The sequence below is a fragment of the Zosterops lateralis genome, assembly GCF_965231275.1.
Source record: "Zosterops lateralis genome assembly, chromosome: 6".
Taxonomy (NCBI): Eukaryota; Metazoa; Chordata; class Aves; order Passeriformes; family Zosteropidae; genus Zosterops; species Zosterops lateralis.
The window spans coordinates 48,743,736-48,769,133 of record NC_139761.1 but is presented as its reverse complement, the minus strand read 5'-3'; the positions used below and the strand labels follow the sequence as shown (position 1 = coordinate 48,769,133).

The 25,398-nt window shown below is 41.9% G+C and overlaps 1 protein-coding gene across 1 annotated transcript; it reads left to right on the top strand.

Moving 5' to 3' along the window:
* Positions 1-107: 107 nt before the first annotated feature.
* On the top strand, positions 108-23,742 carry GTF2H1 (general transcription factor IIH subunit 1). The gene is made up of 15 exons (XM_083863039.1): positions 108-219; positions 3,975-4,143; positions 5,949-6,141; positions 8,533-8,695; positions 10,355-10,448; positions 11,113-11,262; positions 12,111-12,190; positions 13,499-13,629; positions 14,680-14,767; positions 16,064-16,152; positions 17,069-17,186; positions 17,956-18,046; positions 19,396-19,511; positions 20,386-20,478; positions 21,039-23,742. The coding sequence occupies exons 2-15, from the start codon at positions 3,990-3,992 to the stop codon at positions 21,123-21,125; spliced, it is 1,647 nt and encodes a 548-aa protein (XP_083719165.1). The 5' UTR covers positions 108-219; positions 3,975-3,989; the 3' UTR covers positions 21,126-23,742.
* Positions 23,743-25,398: the final 1,656 nt, after the last annotated feature.

The window sequence follows — 25,398 nt, the reverse complement described above, 5'->3', positions numbered from 1 at the left end:
GGGGCGGGGGGCGGGAGGGGCGCCGGCGCCACGTGACCGCCGGGGGCGCGCGGCGTGGGAGCCGCTCCCCCGTCACGTGGCGCGGGCCCCGCCCCCGGCGCCCCGCGGCCCGTTCCGGTCACGTGCCCGCCCCGCCCGCCCCATGGCCCCGGCGGCGGCCGCGGCCCGACCCCCGTAGCGCCGCCCGCTCTCGGAGCAGCTCCCGGCGCAACCGGCACGGTAAGAGCCGCCGGCGCGGGGCGCGGGGGAACGGCGGCGCCGGGCGGGTCCCGGGGCCCGATCCACCTCACGGCAGCGCTGCCCCGGCCATCCGTCCCTCGGGGGCGGCGGAACCGCGTCGCGGCGGTGCGGCGGCGGCCTTTGGCCTCCCGCGCTTCCTCCCTGCCCGGCGGACGCGTGAGGGTGGCCGGGCCGGAGCCGCGGTGAGGAAAGGGCCGAACGGGGAGGCGGCATCGCTGATGTGCGCTCCCCGGGGCCCGGGGGGGAGATGGCAGCGCGGCCGGGGGCTCCGGGCTGCTCCCGGCGCCTGGCCCGCTGCGGGCGGCAGACAAAGAGCGGCCGCGGCAGCGCCTTCCCCGCTGCTGGTCCCCCGCCGGGGCCGTGCGGGTGTCCCCGGGCCCGTCCCGTGGCGGGGTGACATCCCTCCCGCAGCGTGGGTGATGCCATCGGGGGAGGATCGGGCTGGCCCCTCAGGACCGCACATCCCCCCGCCGTGCCCGGGGCAGGCGGCACTGCCGCCACCTTCCCGTCCCGCTGACAGATGCCTCGGGGTGCTGCTGTGTCCGTCCCTGTGCCGCTGCGGGTCAGACTGGGCCCTTGGCACAGATATTCCATGGTTCTGCCGCTGCCTGCGGGGAGCGGAAGCCCAGCAGCTGCAGGGCCTGCATTGATCTGTCAGAGCTCGCCCGCCAGCCCGTGCCCACCCTGGCCGAGCCAGGATTATTAAAACGTGCAGATGTTTCCTTTATTTCTGCTTCAGAATTCCACAAAACCATATGGGAAGGGACTGGAGTGAAATGCTGGTAATGGAGAGTGTTCGGAGCAGGTGTAAAAAAATAGATACAGGAGGTACTTGGTCTTAAAAGTGGTTAGGAAGGTTCACTGCAATGGAGGAAGGATAGCTGTTGGAATCTGATGGTATTTCCAGAAGCTGTGTTTGCTCCCACAGAGCTGGGAGGGGAGGGCTTGTAGGTGGATAAGCACACAGAACATTTCTTTTGGTCTATGCCAATACTGAAGCTTCCTGATAGACGTTGCCCATTGTAAACTGCAGCTGAAATTAACATCCCAAAGACAAGCCTGATGACAAGCTGTGCCTCTTGGTCAGGGCTTCTGGTTGATCCAAGTGCTTTTAGAACTGTTAACCAAGCTCTGCTGCTGGGGGAATTTAAAATAAACTGTCTGACCTTCCTATTCTGGAAGATACTTGAACCAGCAGCTGAAGAGCACAAATGCTGCAGCAGATTAAAATTGTCACTTAAAGCTGCAAAATAACATCATTTCTCTGTGTGCATGTGGCTGTTCTTGCCCTGCACAGCAGCAGTGTCATCATCCACAGTACTTATTCCTGGAAACTTCAGATGTTGAATGTAGAGGTTATGAGATTTGAGCAGGCACAAATACATCATTGATGGCTCTCACTGCTGCATAGTGAGCCTTACATGTCCAAAAAAAAAAAAGGGAACCTGAGCTGTGTATGTGTGTGCTTTGCTTAACAAGGATGTAGCCTTCCCTGTAGGAGACAGGGAATGGAATCCTTAAGCAAGATTCCTATTTTAGAATTTTTCCTGTACTTCTTGTAACACAAAGCCATTTTGTTTCCATTAGTGACAGACGGTAACCTTTCTAAATCCCTATTATTAATAGAGTTTTTTATTCTTTCTGATGTACTGTTCTGAAGACAGCACAGGGTTTTCTCCATTTTGGGTAATGCTTACTGTGCTTGTGAGTTGTATCATCCCACTGCCACTGTAAATTACTGCAGGAAAAAGGAAGTACAGCAGTGACAGAAAGAAGAACAGCATGAGCCACTGTGCTCACCCTCCCAGAAGGTGGAATGAGCCACTTGCGGGATAATTGTGCTCTCACAGATTGCACACTGCAGGGTACTGGAACGGCTCTAAAGGAGAACTTGGGAGCTGCTGATTCTTTGCTTCTCTAGTTGAAAGACTGAGTGTAGGTAGGTGAAATGGCATGGTTAAAAAGCAGAGCAGCTGACATCAGAATGAGCCTGACTGTGGGAATGCTTTCCTTTTTCTTGCTGTTCTGTACAGGTGTAATTCCTTTGTATTCTGTGGCTTTGCCTCCATTGCATTGGATAACAATGACCTTAAAGGACTGTAAAGTCACAAAGGGAGAAAAACATCAAATCCCTAGTCTTGCACATGGTGAGGTTTTTCCAGTCTCTGAGAGTCTGTGGCCAGCTGCCTTTTTCCAGTAAGGACAAGGTGCTGATGAGACTGCAGACCTGCAACAGGAAACTACATAAAATGGTTGTGTGAATAGCACTGGAAGAGAATAATGCTGCTGGGAGACTGTAATGGATTGTGCTAGGGAACAGTCCTGAAATCATGCCATGCAGTTTTCTTTGAGAAAGAAGTATTACCAAGGATGCTCTGAATGTAGCACAGCACGTTCTAGTGGCTGCTGCAGTGGTGCTGATGTGAAACCCCACATTCAGCTCAGCATGGCTGAACTCTGGCAAAGCCTTGGATGGCTGGAATGGTGAAGGGGTGAAGTGTAAGTGCAGAGCCCTTTTGCCATTTCATCTTTCCATCTAGTGTGTTACTGAACTCATTTGCACAGGAGCTTGTGAGACTTTTACTGAAGAGAATGCTGTGCTACTGTCCAAATTGTCAGAATAAAATGTTTTATCTTGCTGTTGGTTGGTATTTTGTTGTTTTCTGGGTTTTTTTAAGAAAAAAAGAAGTACGTGAATTTAAATGCTTAGAACTACCATTTTGTGATACCTACTAGTAATGTGATAGCTGATGCAAGTTACAATCTGAACTTTGGCGTGGGTCCCAGCAAATATTGCAGGTATTCTAAAGCACACAAAACATCCACATCACCATTGGAAAAATAATATTTTGCATATTAGTAGTAAAGTTTACGATACACAAAATAGAGCAACTGGACATACTAAACATTTTCAGCAAACTTACCAAAGATGTACATTTTGGTAAGTGTACCAACAGTATGTTTGACAGAGTATAGTAATATTTATCATATTCTTTATCTCTTGAAAAATTGAACCTGGAGAGAGTAACAACAGTGACTGCTGGGGAGAACAATGCAGCAAGTATCCAGAGGCTTGTTGGTTTGAGACTGCTGACAGAATTATCATTGTGCTGTAGTACGTGTAACATTAGTTCCTCAGACTTTGGAGGAAAGGAACTGGCCAGCTGCAGTGAAGTGTACAAAACATTGTTCAAGCCTTGAGCAAAACCCACCACAATGAGAACACCTGAGTCTTACTGGGCTGCCTTATCTTTAGCACAGTGAACTGAAAATCCATGATTTTTCACATACCTTTTATCCTTCCCTTTTCTGAAATGACTTAGCATCTGCTATTCCCAGTGAAGAAGGGAATTGCTGCCAATGCCAGAGGAGATTTGGAATTTGTCATTGCTTAGCTTCAGTATTCTTCTGAACTTGAAAAACCAGTAAAGGGACAGTAAAACAGGAAAATTTAGTTATCAGTTTAAATGTAAGATTTGTGGGTCTTTTACTGGATCAAAAGCAGTATCAGCAAAATAATTGGATGAATTATTTAGGTAGCTGGGAATATTTTGTTTAAATGAATTTGCTGATTGTGCTGAAAGAGGGGAGCATGTTTATCTGAAATACTCCCAAAATTACATAGGCATAAATAAGTAAATGCGGGCTATAATACTTTAGTTTGGATAGGAGTAGTGAAAGATTTACAGCAAAAATAATTACTGCTGATCAGCTCAAGTGTGTGTTTTTGACAGCTCGTGGTAGCCACAATGGCAACGTCCTCTGAAGAAGTGCTGCTGATCGTGAAGAAGGTGCGGCAGAAGAAGCAGGACGGGGCCCTGTACCTGATGGCGGAGCGCATCGCCTGGGCACCCGAGGGCAAGGACCGCTTCACCGTCAGCCACATGTATGCAGACATCAAATGTGAGTGAGCGCTGCTGCTGCTGCAGCCAGCACTGCTGCATGGGGATGTACACTGCACACAGCTCACCTGCCCTACAGTGCCAGCTACAGCTGCCTCAGGAAGGGTGCAAGGCTCTGGAGCTCTGGCCCGGCTACTCTGTAGCAGCAGACATCAGGGCTGTGGTAAAGTATCACCAGCTTAAGGATGCTACCACAGAACTTGTGTAGTCTTCAGATGTTTAACTTACGCTGCATTTACTATTAGCTTCGATAAACTTCTGCAATAAATTGAACAGAAAAATAATCTATGCCATATGCTTGTGAAGGGAAGGGTGGGAGGAGGATCAAGGAAGAGTATAGGATTTTCAGTGTAACACAGAAAGTATCTGGCATGTCATCTGTTTAACTCAATATCTAAAGCTGTTTTGATTTTCATATAAAATGAACTCAGTTTTATTTTCACCCAACAGACCATAGCTTCAGAAGTGTCAGCTTCTGTAGTTGGGCCTAGCTGCTAACATTCCCAATAAGCATTTGCTGTTGCAATAGCAGAGTACTTGCAAGTCAAAACTAAACAGTAAATGTCTATAGCATGCTGCCTTTCTGGCTCCAGTTAGTGCTCATATTTCATGTGGTCTAATGCCAAAGAAGGAATAAAAAGTAAGTTGTGTGCGTCACTTGGTAATGGTTTAGTGATCATTGCTATTTGAAGTCACATACAAGCACTGGGGCATGATCAAAAGTGTGTGATGAATCAGAACTAAGATGATCTTTTCTTAAATATGAAAGTGATAAGAAGTTTAAAAGTCCCAGTCACCTATAATAATGAACTTTGTGAAGGTTTTATTTAGCTATTAATTTATGCTTAAGCAGCTTGCATTTTAAATATCTACATATATAGGCATTGAAGTATTTTTAACTTGGCACATTAGATGAAAGATGTGCTTTTGTCATCTGAAATAAAAAAGGGTGAGATGTATTTGTAAATTTGTAATAGAGAAGGTGATTTAGTGTTGACACCTGGTTCCTGTCTCCCACTTGCTTTAGAGAAAGGACTGATATTAAAAGTTAGATTAATGCCATTTGCAGTGCTTCACTAAAGTCACTGTAGCACAACAGTCCCTAAGCATAGGTGTCCCAGCCTCTGCTCCCTCTGGTTATGAGGATGGAAGCAGGAATTAGATTTTCCTTATGAGTCATGAGGGTGTAGTAGTACCTTGGAGGCATTGGTGATTGAGTTGGGGAGCACTAGTGGCTAACCACTTAGCTCAGCACTGGAAACTGGGATCCAGATGTGCTCTTACACACCCTGTCTCTTTCCTACCACTGCCCTCCAGCAGGAGCTGGGCCAGCTGGAAAAACAAAAGGGGGTGCTTTTCAGTGAATCAGTTCCTTGGTTCAGCTTGCTGCACAAACACTAACAATCGTACAAGAAATGATGCAAGAAGTGGAAAAGGGGAATGAGGTCACCTTTCAGCAGCAGCCTGGATTGCTTCCAGGTTAAAGTGTCCAGGTGATGACAGCCTCATTTGCAGTAGTTTTCTAATGAGTGCTGTGGGGAATGCAAAGATGAATCAGGACTCCTAGCAGGAGCTGAAGGATATTGAGCAACAGGCTGCTACTGTCTGTGTCTTGTATTTTAGAGTGAACAGGGTGTGGGGTTCAAACTAATTCAAGGGGAAGACTGACTGTTCCATTTTCACAGCTGCAATTCACATGCAGGATAATGGTATTTAATTGGATGATGAGAAGAACTGCTTATAAGCAAACACTCTAGGGAAGACAGTTTCTTGTATAAGCTTACTGTCTGTCTCTCTGCAATCTAGGCCAGAAAATCAGTCCAGAAGGTAAAGCTAAAATTCAGCTGCAGCTGGTGTTGCATGCAGGGGACACAACCAACTTCCACTTCTCCAATGAAAGCACAGCAGTGAAGGAGCGAGATGCAGTCAAGGATCTTCTTCAACAACTGTTGCCCAAGTTCAAAAGGAAAGCTAATAAAGAACTTGAGGAGAAGAACAGGTAAAGGGAGAGCAGCCTAAAAGTCTGTTGGTTTTTTCTCTTCTGTTAGCTAACTATTGTGTATTTCTGTTAACAGTTGTTATTTCAACATCGTGAATGATGCAGCATTTGTTTCCCTAGTAAAAATCTCCGTGCTTTCAATATCAAGGCAGTTCCTTGAGACTTGCATAACTGTCACATGTTGAGACTACACTTGTGTGCTTAGTGACACGTTCTTGAGGTGTAAAGGCAGCCAGTCTGGCTGCCACCCGGTCTTTCTTATCCATAGCTATAAGAGGAGAGCACCCAACTGGCAGTCTGTCTTTAGTCTTCTTAAATATCAGTTAGAAAAGCTGCTTGAAAGATTTTTTTTTTCCTTTTCCAGAAATTTTGTGGAGCCTGGTGAGGTTTTTTCCCTCCCAACAGAGCCCCATTTGCCCTTCAGATCTTTCCTGATGTTTTATAGACTACTAAATTGTTAGGTATTTTCATGCATCTCGCATGAGATGCTGCAGTTTATTACTTGGCATACAGGATGTTTATTCTAAGAAATGTTTTGAGAAGATGTTGAGGACCTAAGTCCTTTTCCCAAATGGGCTCTTGAGATACATTTCCGTTCCTTTAAAATGTTTGTGTTAAACCAGTCCCTGTGGCTGCAGAGCTCTCTTCCTTGCCTCTCCCCTGATGAGTTTCACTTCATTCTAGTGTCTACTGTGAATCCTGTGTCTAATGGCTTCCATTTCCAAAGGCTGCTCTAGCTCTGAACATAGTTAAGTTAAAGCTAGATTTTTCAAAACATGAGAGCATTGCCTCATGGGACAGACTGGATCTTAACAAGGAGATTTCCCAGCAGAAAAGCAAGAGCTCCTCTGCTGGAGCTGTGACACAGTCAGGATTAACTGGTTCCAGTACTGCAGCAACCACCAGGGTCTGCAGCAGTGCAGCCTGCTTTGGCACTGTTCCCATACTCCTTTCTTTATGCTCTGTGCCTTATTTCTGACAGTATTGGTGCTGAGAACACAGGCAGTCTTAGCTCTGAATCTCTCCCTCCTTAAATGGAGTTCTACAGCATCACACCATGAAGTATCAGGAGCTTTTCTAGTTACAGAAAAGCCAGAATCCCTGCACCTACTCAGCCATAGTTTGTTCTCTTGATTAGAAGTCCAGCTCTGGTGATGGGGCTTCATTAGCTTGATTGCAACAGATAAGGCAGAAAAGATCCAGCCTCTTGTGGAAGGGTACAACATCCAGAGTCCCCATGGCACTCCCTCCATTTATTGATATGTGGGAATTGGGTATGTACCAAAATTCCAAGCTTTAATGAAATAACCAGAATAACAGACTGCTTTCACCTGTGCTAATTTGTAAGAATTGCCACTAATCCATACTTGTTACAATAAGTCTGGAGAATTGGAGAAACCCTGGTGGTTAAAACATAATAGGGGTATCCTGCCACAAAGCTTTCACTTCCACCTCATCCTGCTTTGTCCTTAGAGCAGCTGAAGGCTTTCATTTTGTCCAGATTGCAGTTTATCCATGTTCATCCCTAGACCATATATCCATTAGAGTCCTGATTTTTTTCCCTGATCAAGACCCTGAGGTACATGCTAAAGACTGGGGAGGTTTTTGGCAGATTGTGAACACATATATACACTTCCCTGAAAATAGCCCGGTGGGTTTCTAATAAGGTACACAGCTGTAAAAACAGCTGCTTAAACACAAGTGAAGAGTCAGGTGCATATTTTTTCCATTTTGGGTAGTGATACCTGATATGTGGATGATAACTTTTGTAAACTTTGCTCCCTGGTGGAAGTAGTGACAAGGAATGTGTCTCACACTTGTGCTGTGTCTGATTAAGGGATGAAGATCCTACTGTTACCACAGAAACATAAATGAACAGCCATTGAAGTAATGTGTTTTAAGGGATCTTGTCCCATACATATTTTGTGATCTATACTCTTGCACTAGAATAGAGATCTATAGCTACTGAATTTTAAGATCTTAAACCAAGAACTGGACAGCACTGAAATCTCCTTTTGTTGCTCCCCCATCATACTTTTGTTATGGAACAGCAAGAATATTCATTGTGCTTTTACAGTTCAGGAGATTCCAGTCCTGGTGTGCAAAGACACAAAAGCACCACAGAATATTTTAGGACAAGACATGAATCCCACATTAACTTTTTCTTAGGCGTTACTGTTTTCTAACTTTCAGTGTTAACATCCATTTCTTTAGTCTTTTCAGACAAGCAGTGCTATTGACATTGGTTGTTTACACAGTCTTGTTAAGAAATGCACAGCATTTTGAAAGAAAACTTGTTTTCTGTTCCTTTTGTGAACTTGTGTTAGTTATGGAAATACTAGTGATTTATTCTGCAATGTTTCAATTCTATTCAATACATTCTTTTACCAGAATGCTGCAAGAAGATCCTGTTTTGTTTCAGCTCTATAAAGACCTTGTTGTGAGCCAAGTAATCAGTGCTGAAGAATTCTGGGCCAACCGTTTAAGCCTGAATGCAGGGGATAATTCTGCAGCACCTAATAAGCAGGATGTGGGCATCTCTGCAGCATTCCTGGTATGTTGAACCTTTATCTTAAGGATTTTAGAGCAAACAGATTGGGGAAAGTGAGAGTTCTGCTCATGCACTTTATTCCCCTATACATGAATGTTGTACTTTCCTGGTTCCTCAACATCTTTCTGCTATTCCAAGTGTAAAGGAGAAAAAAAAAGTTTCCTGCTAATCTACAACCGCAACATTTTGTCAGTTTAAGATGCCCAGTTTGAACTTTTAATTGTCAAGAGGCAGATAATGTTTGCCCTGCTACTCTGCCTTCTGTAAAACAGGAGTGGTGTGAATCAATGGTCACTAGATTAAAGTGTATGAGCGCAATAAATTAAAGAACTTATCTGTGGCAGAATTGACATGCATAAATGAATCTTTCCACGTAAGGGTTTTATTCCCTTCCCAGTTTTTAACCCAATACATGCTTTCAGCTACTTGAAGAACAACTTGTGTATCTGAAGGCTCATTCTGTCTTTTTGTCTAACCTTCAGTTATTTTACTCATTTATAGAAACGATGCTTCAGTAATTTCAGTGCAGTCTAAAAGTAATCTAGGTACAACTTCAGATTCCTCACAGAATGTTTTTGCTTCTGCAGCAAAATTCACAGACAGGACTTTTTAGATGGAATCCCACTTCCACCTTTGTAATGACTGTGCACACAGTAGGTTTGGGAGGGAAAGAGGAGGTAGGAATTGTTTTAATTTAGCTGCTGTACAACCACTTGTGGTTTTTTTCCTCCTTGGAAATACCCAAATCAGTTGCCAAACAAATTTGATTGCTCTGATTTCCTGTCTCCCATTATTCTTACACCTTAATGTTAAAAAAAAGAAACCACACTGAAAAGTAAACCCACTGTACCTTCAAAACTGAAGTGTTCTTAAACTAACTGGTTATGTTTGTGTCCTCTGCATTTGTGAAGAAGAAAACTTCAGATATTTTTGTGTCCTAATTCAAGACAAATATGACTGTCTCTGCTCAGAATAAGTGTTTCCCTAGGAAGAAGATGGTACAAAAGCTAGACTTGAGGTACACAGGAAAAGGAGGAAAAGGCAGCAGCCTGTGCAATCATGTACTTTTCCTGTGGGAACTGCACTGAGCACTCGCCTCCTCCAGAGCCTTCCTAAAGAGATCACTGAGATTTGAGTTCAAAGTTCTGACTAAGGCTAACACTCAAGCTTTAAATTCAGTGTTACTGATCAGGTGCACTAAGATGTTTTTAGTGTATGAGGGAATAAGGTGTAAGAGCCATAAATCCTTTTTTATCGCTTCATTATAACCACTGATTGTTCACTGGCTGAATTGTTGAGTGAACAATGAAACATTTGGCATATAGAGTATGCTTACTTATTTTTACTTGGAAACAAGGATGAGCATAAATTAATCAGGCATACCTTGTTTTGACCAGTGGAGTGCTCTTTGCTTTCTAAAGCCTGCAGTCTGTTTGTTAAATCATCCCTTAAGTGGCAAGTATAATAAAGTAATTCACATTTGCTCGTGTGTTTCTCATCCTAAAATACCTGTGTACAATCAAATACACCATGGATTACTGGAGGAAGATGATTATTTTACCTGCAACAGACCTTGCTTTTAAGGTGCCAGTTCTTTTCCTTCTCCAGTTAGGGAAAGCATCCAGTCATGACTGTTTTTTTCCCCTGTGTGCTTTTCCTCAGGCTGATGTACGGCCTCAGACAGACGGCTGCAACGGGCTGAGGTACAACTTGACTTCGGATATTATTGAATCCATATTTAGGACATACCCTGCAGGTAAGAGCAGTGTTTTACATACCAAACACTTCCATTTAAGATTGATCTTTTTACTGTCTTACTGTAGAAAGACTAAAATGTTAGTCTGAGCCTGGAAGTATAAGGGACTATATCTTCCAGTCTTCTGGATAATTTTCCCTGCCTCATTAGAGGGATGGGAAGAAGCATATTCATATGTTTCATAAAAGCATAAAATACACTTTTGAAATGGAAAATTGATTTTTTTAAATAAAAACATGTCAACGTGTTTTTGTCAAATGTTGATTTTATGTTTTTTAAATTTTGAGTAAATGTTTGATTCCCATGATACTCTCCTACTCAGTGTTCCAAATAATTGTTATTTTTCATGAAATCATCTTTGGGAGGAAAATAACCTGATTTCCATCATTTCCCATACACTGTAATGAACACTGACTGATTCATTTTGGCCCCTAGTGTGATGGCAATTCAAGAATGTTCAGGCCACTGTTACATGCACTTTTCAAAGCTTTACAAGCATAAATGAGTACATGTTTGCTCATGCTTAACTACCTCAGTCCCTTCTGTCTAACAGGAATGAATGGAGGCAGCCAGAAAGCAAGGAAGCCATCAAGGAAATATTGACATAAAATACCATGTTAAGATTTGTGGAGCAGTTTGTAATTGTTCTGGGTTTTGTTCACAGTAAAAATGAAATATGCAGAGAATGTTCCACATAACATGACCGAGAGGGAATTCTGGACACGATTTTTTCAGTCTCATTATTTTCATCGGGACAGGCTCAACACAGGCTCAAAGGACCTTTTTGCAGAATGTGCCAAACTGGATGAGAAAGGTAAGCTGCTTGTCTCTGAAAGCTACAGCTTTGCCATTCTGAGCATGTTTCATAGTGAGAGCATTTCTTGGAATAAATTAGCCTTTGGAAAGTGGCACCACTAGAAGTAAGCTTTACTACAAATTCCATAAGATGCCATCCTGGTAGGTTGATCATGTGCCATCAGTTACTATGGAATGATTTTGTGTACACAATAGGTTTTGTTGTATGTGCACAACTTACAACAGGTACAGCTTTTATTATAGATGGGGTCTTAGTAAATGAGATTTCTGTTAGTCCAGATTTTCCAGAGGAGTTGCCTTCCTTTTTCTAAAATATTATCTGACTCAAGTTTTTTATGAACTTTTGAGATAGGTTTGTGATGATACAGAGATGTGGGGAGTTGGGATTACTTACCACCATTCCATAAAACATATTTTGGCTAATGAAAGCCTTCTATTAGGAATGCAGAACCCTTCACAAGTCAAAGCTATCCCCAGATATAAACTGTCTTACTACCCAGGCAGGGCAGCAGAACAGTGCCAAAATTAGAAGAAATGCAATTTTGGCTTCCCAGTTCCCACTACTATAACTGCATCTCAATTAGTTTTTAATCAGTGTTCAGTGATGCGTAGAAGTTGATGAAAACTAGGCTAATTAATAAGATGATGTTTTGGAGTAACTTCCCTCATTTATTGCTTATTTTTAATGGGGCTTTTAAAAGGGTTTAAAGTTTTAGTCCCAGTGTTATTTGGGCCTGTGCAGAACCTTTGTCTTCTTTTAAAGATTAAATATAACCTAATGATCCCATAGTTATTCTGTTTGTTTAGATACAGTTTTTCATGATTTTTAAACTTTGTTCCACACAGGGTTAAAAGCAATGGTGTCTCAAGGAGTGAAAAACCCACTGATAGATTTAACAGCTTTGGAAGATAAAACATTAGATGAAGTAAGTACTTGGGAGAAAAAAACAGAAAACAAAAAAAAAATTCAGAAGAAACCATATCCCTTCCTTAGTTACATTGAAGTGGATCCTTCTTTTAGAACCACTGCAAATGCTAATTCTAAAACAAATCCCTGATCACTGCAGTTGCAGGGGTTGTATACTCAACATTCCTACTGCTCTGTGTGTGTAGGGAAATGGAGACTGTGCCCACGGACCTGTGTGGTCACATCTGCCTTGGTGTGCAGGGTGTAAATACAGGACTTCCATTTTTTAAAGAATTACTTTTTCATTTGTTTTTCTTTTTGTCTAAAGTGAACTCTGGTTTTTTTCCTAGCTTTTAGACTCTAACAATGTACAGAAGAGTAGCACAAAGCAGGAGTCTTTCGTTTTTTCTTACTTTGAACATTGCTACTTGATTCAGCCTAACTGAAGGACACTTTCAGTGTTCTTTGTTTAGCTTCAAATACCTTTTGCCAAAATTATGACTAACTTGAACTCTTACCTGCCTCCAAGAACAAGTTGAAACAATTCATTTCAATGGTGTACCATAACATGAAGTTATGGTACATGAAGCACACTTAGAGATGTGCTTTTCTGCAGTTAATTTAACTGAAATTGTTCAGTTGTAGTTTATAATGAAGCTGCATTTCTAAGTTTTTTGGTGCTGTTTTTTTAGATTTTCTTTTTTTATTTTATTTTTGTGGGAGTTGTCCAAAGCTAGCAGTCTGAAACTGAACCATGGATGAGTTTAGGATAGGTGTGTTTGAACTGCTCTGCAAACTGCCCTGATTTGCTTTTGAGGCTGGTTAACAGCAAGCATGAAACTGCCTGTGGGGTAAAGTGTGACCTGGCAAGTGGGAAACTCTGCCAGCATTTTAAGGCTTGAAGCTTTTTGAATTTTCTAGTGGTATCACATCCTCCTGACAGGTGTATTGTAGCCTGTGGGCTGCTGGTGTCCCACTAAATATTAAAAAGCAGTCATTAAAACAATTGCTGTCTTTTCCTTGCCATCAATGCCTGTTTTGCACAGGTGATCCTTAATTTTTTTAAAGCTAATTCTGTTTTTACTTATAAAATTACCTGTATAAGACTTGTTACCTTCTCTCTGACACCTCTAAATTGCCAAGTGTTAGCAGAATAAAATAGTCACTGGGGATTTTTCAGAGTACATAAGGAGATGATGGGGCAAAGGTGGGAAAATGATGCTCTGGATGATGATGCAGAGGAGGAGGTGGCTTCCTGACTCAAGGGAAAACAGAATTATCCTGCTGCTCTGGGGGCAGGAAGGAATCACTGTTGTTTTCTTTGTAGGGCTATGGTGTTGCTTCTGTGGCCTCTACATCAAATGCCTCAAAGTCTGCTAGAGAAAGTAGCAATGCTGCCATCATAAAACGCTTTAATCATCATAGTGCCATGGTCCTTGCAGCTGGCCTCAGGAAACAGTAAGTTCCAGTGTTGTGTAAAAGATTTTTGGAGTAAAGTTTAAGGAATTTCCAAAACCAAAGCATATCTTCAGTTACTCATACAACATTTTCTTTTAATTTTTTATGAATGAATTATTTTCCTCTAAAAATGAAAATACCTTTAAGTTTCATTTTACTCTATAGAAGTTTTTCAGAGCTGTTTGAAATGATGACTGGTATTTTTAACTGAGTTATCATATAAAGCAGATTAAAAAGGAAAGGATGTGTCTGCCTTAGATGTCTAGCCCTGGTGAAGGCTGCAGAAATAGTGTGCTGTGTGCTGCATGGAGGTGAGGTGTGGTGCAGGGAGTTCTATTTCCTGCCTTCCAGGAGCAGGTCTGCTGGGGCTTCCTGCAGTGTGGCACAAGTGGATCAGATGAAAGAGTCCTCAGGTGCAGTACCTGCCCCTGACCAAAAACATCTGTCAGGTCACCTGCTCTACAACTGCTTTATGGACAGCCAGCAAGGATTACCACTCTACCCAAATCCTACAGACCTTAACTGTGAGGGATCTTAGTTAATACTTCCTTCTGTTTAGCTGGGCTCCCTCACATTGTTCTTCTGTTTTGCACAAATTAAACACTGCACCTTAAGCAATCTCTTCTGGGCAAAGTGTGTTTCTGTTTCTCAGTTCAGAAAGGGACAACAGGATAGGTCTCCTGAAACAGTTGTATTGCAGGGCTCCCAGAGCTCTGCTAATATCTGGTTGCATAACTGTGTATACAAAGTGTTTCTAATTTAGCCATGTTTTTGCTGTGTCCCACATGCACTGTTGGCATGGCTGCTGTATCTGAAGAGAGGGACCAGCACCTTCCCCTGCTGTTGAATTTCCCCCATGACAAACAGGGTTAATGTGAGGAGCTGGTTCCTTCTGTCTATATCAACTGCTAGAAATTAAGACATAAGGGGAAAGAAGTATGTGAACATGCATATAAAGTTTTTGAAACAGATGTATTTACTTTGTCTCTAGCTTGTATCTTAAGTTTCCTGTGAGGTGAATTCTTCTTAATGCTGTTTCTCTATTTCAAGAGAAGCACAAAATGACCATTACAGTGAGACCAGCAGTACGGATGGAAACTCCAGGGATTCAGATTTCTTTCAGCCACCACTGAAAAAGGTATAAAGTTAGCTGATGTGATTCTAACTGAATGGAACTGGAAGCCCTGTCTCTCAAAAAATTGCTGAAAGTTCCTTACTTGTTTTGTGACACATCTGAAGTGAAACTTGTTTAGCCTTGTTTAGAAGTATATAGAGTAACAACCTGACAGCCTGTAAGAAGCCTTGTTTCCTCTGTTAGTAAAAACAAATAAGTTGTACATTGAAGTATTGTGCTGCTGATCTCTTCAGTGGTACCCAGTGAAAGTAAAAAATTCTAAGATGCTTCAGGTTTGACTAAGAAATCTGGTTCTTTCCATTTGCTGCAGTTCTATTTTCAGCCCCCTTCAAATTGTTTTTCTTTCAAATGCCTGAAAACTTCTAGAGAACATCCATCAGAAAAGGATATTGGTGTTCAAGCACCAATATTAACCTGTCAAGTGTGTTGCTTTTAGAGGGGATGATGAAACTGGCACATGACAGCCTTCATCTTAGTCAGAAACTGAAGTGAAGTTGAACTGAGAGCGTAGTGACACCTGGTGCAATGAAATAAAGAGCAACAGCCTGGTCTAGACTAACCAGAGCAGCTCACAAAGTGGAGGAGAGTACTGTAATTGTTACAGAACTAAATTGAATACTCTTCCTGGAGTTGACAGCCTAAACAGAAAATGCCAGAGAGACTCAAAACTTGGCTGTATTGTAAGAAAACCTTGTAGAATACATATGTTGTTAAATGTTGAGGTAGTCTTTGACTTTCCTCAAAAGCTGGAAGTTTTACTGAGCAGAAAATTATATAGCAAGACTAGAAGAAATGTGATGAAAAGAGGAGTGAAAGAGTAGCAGGAGAATAGGAGACTTCAAAAATAGTTTTCATGTTGTACAAAGTTTGATATCACTGTGGTGTTACCTCTCACTGCTAATACTCCACAGCTCTGCTGTCACCAGGGGGTAATTACTGTGGTGTAGTCTTAGACTCCTATACCCCAGCTGTTAAATCATTATTATTTCTGCTAATTTGGAGTTAGATGGACATAAGTAGAGATCACAAACGATGTTCACTCCTTGGAAGTAGCAGGGACTGCATAATTTTAGTCAGAATCTGGAGGAAAAGTAATGGTGCCAAGACTTCCAAATGGCCCATCCTGAACAACATTGGGCATTGCTCCCTCTGCAGGCTAGGCATGAGTCATTCCATACCTGGGTTTTCTTTAAGGTTTTAGTAACCCTCCAGCTCAGACTTGGTGCACCAGAAGAAAGCACTGCATGTATGGACTTGTGCCTTCATTAGTAACACACATCATTATTTGGCTCATTTTAGGTGAAACTGCAGGAGGCCATTGAATATGAAGATTTATCGAAGAATAATAGCGTTAAAACTATTGCACTAAACTTAAAGAAGTCTGATAGGTAAGTTAAAATCATGCACAGCCATTTCAGCAGAGCCAGTTTATCAGGGGTCTCATCACAGTCCACACAGGACCAGCTGATTTAGTCCCTACTGTGCCACACTCAGATGTGTTACAACTAAGTTTAGAAACCTAATATGAGCTTCTGCATAAACCAGTTTCTCTTTTAAATTTGTAGTTTTATTTCTCAGAGTGGTTAGGTAAGAAGGGACATCTGGAGATCACCTAATCCAATGCCCCTGTTAAATTCCATCTTACTTTTCAGAGGGTTGAGTCTCTGCAAGCCAGCCTGAATGACCTTGCTGTGTAACTTCAGTGAAAGCCTTACAGACCTCTGCTCACAGTTCAGCATGTCATTGCAGCTTTCAGTGGAAAAATGTGTTATATATGAAAATATGTGGAATTCCAAGGAAAATCTGCTCCCAGGCAAAAGTGTGCAGCTGGGATAGTTTGCACTGTTCACTGGTCTAGGATTTTTCTAGTAGTAGTCCTCTTGTTTTCCAGACTTTTGAGTTTGAGAACCATAGATGTAACATGATGTAACACCAGAAAAGGAGCCATCCCAGCAGAAAGAGAACACTACTGCACTACTACATGTGCACCTATCTTCATTTAGTTTAGTTTCAGTTGAAAGTGATGTGAGTTGCTCCATTCTAATGATATTTCCAGAATTTGCTGGCAGGGGTACTTTTTCATTGGCATAATGATCACAGATTCAGCAAGAGAAGCTGTTATTTGCTGTCATACCATCCCTAACCAAACCTCTTCCCATGTGGTAATATATTGTACTTTATGAGTAAATAGAGTCAACAATTGCAAAGCATCTAAAATTAGAAACATTAGAAGAACTGTCTAGGAGTTTGCTTTCTTGCTTTACCAACACACTAATAACACTTCTCCCTTTTCTCACCTCATAGGTATTACCATGGTCCAACTCCAATTCAATCACAGCAATATGCAACTAGTCAGGATATAATTAATTCATTTCATAGTATTAGACAAGAAATGGAAGCATATGTACCCAAACTAACTCAGGTATGGAAGTATATTTAAAAAATGCCCCTCTTGATCTTAGCTTAGTATTTTGCTTGCTATACAGTTGTGTGTCTCATGTCTACTGAAGTTTCAATTTTTCATGGTAAACTTAAATTATCTCCAATTTCTGTTAATTGATTTATTTTACAGGTTAGATGATACCTTTTGAACTGTTATGTTTAAAATCTACACAATAGGAAACAGTCATTGCTGAGGCTCAGTTATTTTCTTCTGTTCCTGCTTTCTTTTGAGGAAATGGTTAAGGTGTAAAGCAGGACAGTCATGCACAGGCCAGTGTATTGATCCCACTGAGAAGTTTAGGAGGTTCCAGTGAGCAGGTTTTAACTGAACTGGTCTTTTGCTCCTAAAGGCACTTAGGTTGTCAGTCTGCCTTGGGCTGCTCAGCAGCTCTGTGCTGGCACCTGGAGGGCAGCAGAGCCCTGTGGCTACCTCCCCAGCCAGCACCTGAACTTATCTGTTTGTAAACTTAGTTTGGCCCTAAGTAAAGCACAATTCTGCTACACTTCTGCATAGTAATGCTCTGTCTTATTTCAGAGTAAGTGCACAGCCAGTTCAAGGTCTAGGCAGAGAAAAGGTTGTAATTGATGGGAGTGTTTTCACAGCAAACAAGCTATAGCACTTAAGGGCACTCTGACTAATTCTGGAGAAGAACAGAACCGGAACTTCCATATACATGTTCAACTATTCTTGTTTGAAAAAGAATTTATTAGAAAAAGTAGCCTGAAATACTTGTTCCCTTTCTGTCCAGGTTCTTTCAAGTGGTGATGCTGCCAGCACTATTGCAGTCCTGTCACCTGGAGGAGCACTTATGCAGGGTGGAACACAGCAAGCCATAAACCGTAAGGATTTGAGATGTCTAATGCTTTAATCAGGTCCTGTTGCATTGCACAGCACAAGCTGGCTTGCTGTTTCATCTCTTTCTTAGAATATGTTACAGTAATAAAGGAAGGTATGGAAACATGTAGCTGGAGTAGTACTGGGTTACAGCAACAAAAGGAAAGCCACACCTTGGGGATGGTGATGGTTACATGGGTGCTAAGGCAAGTGAACGAGAGAAAATTTTACATAGCAAGTAATGAAGGAAACACCTGATAGATACCAAATGGTCTTACAGATACAGGGTTGTACTTGTTTAGCATTTCTGATTTTTTATTTCCTGGATTGTAGAATAGAACATACTCTGTGGAAACTGTTAAGGAAGCAAAGCCTAGATGATTGTCTGAAATTAAGTTTTTTGCAGCCTGCCTTTAAGATCCGCAGTTTGCTGTGAAAAAAGGCAACTTTCTTGTACACTGCAAGGGCAAATCAGACAGCCTCTCCTCATACCTCCATCCAACCAGCACTTTCCCTGTTGTCACATTGCTGCCAGTTTGAGTTCTGTCTCTTCAGTCTCACAGCAGATGAATCCCTGTTCTCAGGATTTATTACAGTTTCTCAGTTTATTTTGTGTTACTTGGTCTGAAAAGCAGCAGAAAGTAATTCAGACAGCTGAAAAAGCAGCTGAGTTCTTTATGGTACTGAAAGAAAAGGAATCAGCAAGCAATGGTGAGGCTTTCTTATCCATCCTGGTTGACATATTGGGTGCTACACTTCACTTTGAGCTTGACCACTGCTTTTTTTAACAGCCTCATCCTGAAATTTGATGTTCACTGCACTTATCCTCAGTGACTACTTTTACTTTTTGTTTGGGTTTTTGCAGTTGTGGCTCATTCCTTGTTCTTGAACCCTGTCTCCCCTTCTTCTTTAAGAGTGCCTGGGACACAGTTCTTTATTCCTGGCTGTAACCATAATGCCAACATAAGATAGAGGGAAAAACTTGAAGTACCCACCTGAGAGTCCTTATCCCTGTGTTGTGAGGACAGCACAGTGCTGGTGCCAGCAACAGCACTGCCATGCTGTTAGAACAATACCAATATACTGCTCCTAATCCTGGATTAGGTTTGGTGTCCATTCTTTGTCTGGCATGGATCTCCCTAAATAATACACAAGCTTCCAAGTATAGAGCCTCAAATAGCAGCTGACCTGATCTAATTGCTGCTGAGGTGTGAGGCACCTCAGTATTCCCTCCCAGCCAGTCTTCCTGTGACTGTAGTGGAAGTGTACATTGCTGAGCTCCTTCCTTAGCCTTAGTTCTCATTTCTCATATGGTCATTTGAGTGATGTGAAAAAACCCTTTTTCCTGTTGCAGAGATGGTGCCAAATGACATTCAGTCTGAATTAAAACACTTGTATGTGGCAGTAGGGGAACTGCTACGACACTTCTGGTCCTGCTTCCCTGTTAGCACGCCATTCCTAGAAGAAAAGGTAAGGCAGAGCTTCCTCTTCAGGCCCTGCTCATGATGTGGTTTAGAATGGCTGTCAATTACTGAAGTACAGAACTAATACACATGCCTCAAATCAGTACAGCACTTACTCATCCCTAGAACTGAAGGTCACAAAATAACATGAAGCCTTATTTTTTTCAGCAGTTCTGCTGGAACTATTAAATAAAATCATCCTTGTCCCTGTCTCCCTGTTAGCAACCTTTAGGAGCAGTAGTTGTTAGCCAGTTTCAAACAGAATGGGCAGCTCTGTTGCAACTGCAGGGTTCTCATTCCAGTTTAAAACACAAAAACCAAAGCCTCTCTTCCCCAGCTCCAAGAAGTAATTTCCACCATGACAGTACAACCAAGTTTCCCTTATTTTATCCATTGCAAAAATCACTGTCACATCTTCAGAACACACACTGCTTTTGAAAATTAAGTTGCCTTTAAGGACAGATGTGCATCTACAGCCAGTTCTATGATTGTAACTATTTTTCTGTTGCTTTTGACCTCACATGGATAACAAAATTAAAAATTTGCATTCAAATACATTTGCATGTCTTATACAAAATGTGGCCTGAAATTCCAGTCTTTGCTTGAAGCAAAAAAACATTTTGTGAATATTTTGAATCTATCTATAGTGTTTATTAATGAAGTAATAATCAGAGTGGCATACTGCACTTACCTCAAAAAATAAATACAAAGAGGTGTTAGAGACTGATATTTGAATGACTTTCCTTTCTTCAAACTACATAAACTTCAAGTAGCCCCCAGAGTTAGTTCTAAGGTGTTTTGTTGGAGAGCAGTTTGTTAAAGGCAATGTCTGTCTTACTATAATTCTTCAGTATTGTAATACTGGTTTCTGTCTCTCTCAGGTTGTGAAAATGAGGAGCAACTTGGAAAGATTTCAGGTTACAAAGCTCTGCCCATTCCAAGAAAAGATTCGGAGACAATATTTAAGCACAAATGTAAGGGGAAAGTGTTGTTTAATTATGTGGGTGCATATTAATAATTTCAGTCTTAGCTATGAGAGGATGATAACTTTGTTACTTTTTATCCTAGGGCATTTTAATTTTTTTGTTGACTAGGAAATGGGCAGAGGGAAATTGGGTATACAGTTAAGCAGTTATCTCTCCCTGTTCAACTTGCTGAGTGATGCCAGCAACTGACAAGGACTGTAACTTGAAATTACCTGAGTGATAGAACAGAAAGGGGAAGTCACATCTCATTTTTCACTTCCACCATGGAGCAACTTCAGAACTCTCCCCCCATGTCAGATTTGAAGTGCTCAAAGACTAAATACCAGAGCAGACAGCACAATGGAGTGTCACTTCCCCATGCCCTTTCAACTCTGCCATTCTCTGCACTGCTCCCTCTGTGGAGATTCTGCAACAGAGCCTCAAGGTCTTTTCTCTGATTTTAGCAAGATTAGTCTAAGTGAATAAAAGCAAGAATGCACATGGAAGGGAGGGGAGGGGATCTGTTTTCCAGCAGCTGGGCCAATGTTTTCTCCCTTTTCCTGTTTCAGTTGGTTAGTCATATAGAAGAGATGCTGCAGACAGCCTACAATAAGTTCCACACGTGGCAGTCCCGGCGCATGCTGAAGAAGACGTGAGGGCACATCCTGTACAGGTCTGAGAGCAAAGCCTGCAATAGGGTAGGACTACAGCCTAGGTATGTGCAGATCTTAGAGTTGTTGCAGGAAGACCTGCAAGCTGTGGACTTCTGGAAACGATGCTAACTGAACTTGCACATTTTTGAAAAAAAAAACTGAGATTAAACTTGAAAACTGGGGAGAAAAACAAGGAAGAACCAAAACGGAAGAGCTGAGGCGCAAAAATATTTAAAAGACACTGTTTACTGCAGTTACTCAGGAACTGCTTTTGATTTGCATAAAGAGCTGCTTTCAGAAATAAAAAATTTAAAGAGGGTGTATTAATAAAATTTGTTTTTCTGTCTAATTTTTTTTTAAGAAGTGTATGGCACAGGGTAGATCTCAAAAGTTTTTCTTCACTGGATTCTGACATTTTCTTGAATTCTGTTTGTACTTTCTGCAACAGTTTAACAATGATGTTTTAAAACTTAGCTGAGACTGTTTTTGCTTCAAACATCTGGGAGAGTGTAGCTGTCAGAAGACAAGCTCCTGCCATATGTTTCCCCATCAATTGGAAGCAAGAGACATTGCACTGAAAGCTGTTTGTGGTCTGGGGTCCCTAAAGGTACACAGGGGCAAACCTTTGCCTGAAGTCTTCGATTTTTATGCAAAAATTTTTCAGCCATCAGTTCTGCATGTTTCCTTTTGAGTGCAAGTGTGTGCTACTGCAATCTTTTTTTTTTTTTTTTTTTTTTTTTTTTATGGTGGCATTTGTTCTGAGGAGAGAATGCATTTTTAAAAATGAAATTAAATAAAGTTTCTTACAAAAGAAGTCATTTATTTTCAATTCTTAGGCATTTTTTATTTCTTCTCCCAAATCTGTTTTCCTTCACTCTTCCCTTTTGACTATTATACTGTTTTTGGCGAATTGATAATCATTGCAAAGTGAAAAATGTGTTATTTACAGTGTCCATAGGTATTGGGAATCTGTGCCATACTTTGTTCTAAATCGAATCAGTTCACAGTTTCAGACCAACTTGTCTTGTATTAAATGTGACTTAAATGCAAAATAACCCCCTTTTCTAGAATATATGCAGTTTATGACAACCTTGTATTTTTTTGTCACTTTGACTGGACAAAAGCCCAGTATGGGCTACTGAACTTTTTTACTTCAGATTAAATGTGACTGTTAAAGATGCATCTACTACAAAGACAAATCAGACTGACAATATGTATTCAAAGCAAGCACAGCAGTGTTGAGTACAGCAGAAGAAATTCCCCAAACCTGCATGATGGCTTAATATTACATTTTGGTATGATGCTAAAACGTGATAGTATGATGTTGGGTGGATAATTCTTGAAAAATCCTACAGCAGAGAAGATGTATTGGTGTAGCCAAGTGGGTGCTTGTTCTGTGCTGCTGCTCCATTTATGCAAGAGGGTTTTTTCTTTAACCAGTGCATGTGGAAGTCAGCAGCTTCTTTTGACCCTTTTCTTTCAGATTTTTGTATTATGCTGTAACATTTTGGTAAAAGCTGGGTTTCAGTTAAGCATCACTGTCTGCACCAAAGTCCTGCTCAGAAATGTGTGCATATTGTTCAGCCTCATTCCCTGTCTGCTGCTGCAGATCCATGCATGATCCCTGCTCTGCCCTGTCCACGTGGTTCTGCTACAAAAAATGACCGGGCTCAAGCAGAGATGCCCGCTGGTCTTGACAGGGTGAAAATGTCACTGGGAATACACAGATGTACTACAGCATTTGGGGGATGAGGTGCACATCTTGTCAAGAGTTACCTCTTGTGAGAACTCAACTTCCTCTAAAATTTAGGTTTAGGGTGTGGCTTTATGCAGCTAAATCCCCTTGAGTGCAGGCAGCTCCCAGAAAAAAAGGGGCAGTTCTGTTCTCCCCCAATCCAAAGCATTTGGTCTAACAATTCTGGGGCCAAATTCCAACTATTCCTTGAAAGCTAACACACCTTTCATCATATCAGAGGGCTAGGGTCAAGAAAACAGGTCTGATTTACATTCTAACTGTGCCTGAAGCTATGAACAACACATTTAAGTATTAGACTGCACTGAGACTTCATTTTTTAAAAAATCTTAAGAGTTTTGAATATGGAACTAATTCACCTTTAATTGGAATGTATTTTTTGTTCCTGGAAAAACTGGGCAAAATGGTTAACATGGTGAAAACGTGTCAGTGCATCACAAGAACATTTTACAGCTCCAGGGACTGATATTTATAACCATTTTGGGGATGGTGTTGCAATAGCTTTAAGTTATTATAATGATATCAGGCTATCATGACCAGAACTAGGGGGAGGAGGACTATGACACTAAATTCAACAGTTTTGCCTAGAAACTGTACAGGCAAGGCTGCTATGCACTTCATATTGCTTTTTCAGGTATTGTGGCAATAAGGCACAGGCCCCTCCTCAAATAAAAGGAGGTAAACTAAATATTCTTTTTACATTGTGGTCCCCTTTCCTGTAGCATGGTGCAAAACACAGATTCATTCCTTAAGTTTTGAAACTGAATCATCATGCATTATATTACTATTGGAATCTTTATACTGACTTGTATTTTTAATGAGAATTCATAAAACTTGTATCATTGGCATTGATCTAAGATTTGTAGAATAAACCCTACTGAATTCTGAAGTGAAGTCTTCTCTAATGCTTAGGCTGTGTTTTCTGATTGAGTTAAACCCCTAACAGGCTCTATTGAGGTCTAAATTGGGAGAACTGTGTGTAACTCACTTAGCTGGCTCTTGGTGCTAATAAGTCAGCAGCAAAAGGGTTACAATATAATTACTGGCAAATTGTTTCATTTTCAGGATTTGAAAACTTCTACTGTTGCACAAGGAATCTACACCCTTACTTGTGCTACTGTCCCTCTGTACCCTATCATACAAAAGCCCCTTGAGGTCTCCAGGGATTAGTACTCTGCTTGTTCCATATATTGATGCAGCAGCTGTTGGTTCAGGAGAGCTGCACAGGAGCCTTGTCAGTCACTCTAATCCAAGGTTTGCTAGTAATGGAGAAGGGAGAATGCAGATACCAGCAGATGAAGGTATTTAGATGCACCACAGAAAAGGCTGGGCTAGTTCTCTCCTGAGAGCTCTACCCCAGTCAGGGACAGGAGGTGACAGCCTTCCACTGCAGCCACTCTACAAGTAGTTCCTTACATGCTCACAGGGTAGCTCTCAAGACTATTATCTGCAGCTTCCTAACATGGCAGAGATCTCACCCAAGGCCCTGTTTTCCAGATGGATGAGTTTCTCCACCAGTCTCTGCTTAAGGTGTTTTTTTTTAGAGCTACAACTATTTTTCCTTACTTATGCTGTAAGTACATCCTTACAACTTCTAGGAGGTGGTATCAGCTAGAAAGCTTTCCTTATCCTTGCCCAAACTCCTATGGAACAGCAGCTTTATCCAGAAAGTCACTTGTATAAGCAGGGAAAGGAACAAGAAGAAAGCTTAAGAGCCAGTTTTCCATTATCCATCTGTTTCCCTTTCTTAAGGGAAGAGCCTGCTCAAGCATCCCTGTGGCAAGCAAATTTTTGAATAGCAATTAGACATCACTGGTGATCTAACAGTGATCCTCAAAAATCCAGTGACAGATCTGTTCCTACAGCAGAGCTCGAAAGCCTGGGGAAGCACAAAATTACCTAACCCAATCTCCCACGTGTTTTTCAGGATACTGCATTTCCTCTCAGCTCTCTGAGCACATCATCTCCCCAAAAGGTAGTCGAGTCCGTGTCTGTCTGCTGACAGCAAGGGAGTTTGTTAACATCCTAGATGAAAGGTGCTCTGTGAGGGCTCTTTTGGGGTGGAAGGGACCAGATCCAGAGGAACAAGATGCAGCCAGCACAGCTGACCTGGCTGAAGGAGCCAGACCAGAGCCCAGCCACCCCCTGGGCACTCCTGTGCCCAGCCCTGGGCAGAGAGCACCCTACAGAGAGATCCCTGGTACCCTCAGTGAGGGAGCTCTGTACACTTGTACCCTGCTCCCCACAGCCCACACTGTGCCAGTTCTCCTTTGTGCTGCTCTCCAGGCAGCTTTGGGCTCACAGCCGGGTGGCAGAGTGCCACCACAGTGATGGGAAAAGTGCTTCAGGAATGCAGTCCTTGCTGGCACTTACCCACATGCTCTCAGCTGCTGTGTTTCCGCCCAGGAAGATTTCCTTCCCCTCCAAAATCTGACAGCCCTCTGGTCTTCCTCTCCCTGTAAAAACCCATATACCCTTCATTGTCGAAAAGCCAGACTACTGCAGTAGTTCAGGTGTCAGCAT

Coding starts and splice junctions, on each gene's coding strand:
- GTF2H1 (XM_083863039.1), top strand. CDS start 3,990: ATGGCAACGTCCTCTGAAGAAGTGCTGCTGATCGTGAAGAAGGTGCGG. Junction 10,449..11,112: donor ATTTAGGACATACCCTGCAG/GTAAGAGCAGTG, acceptor TTTTGTTCACAG/TAAAAATGAAATATGCAGAG. Junction 16,153..17,068: donor AACTTAAAGAAGTCTGATAG/GTAAGTTAAAAT, acceptor CTCACCTCATAG/GTATTACCATGGTCCAACTC.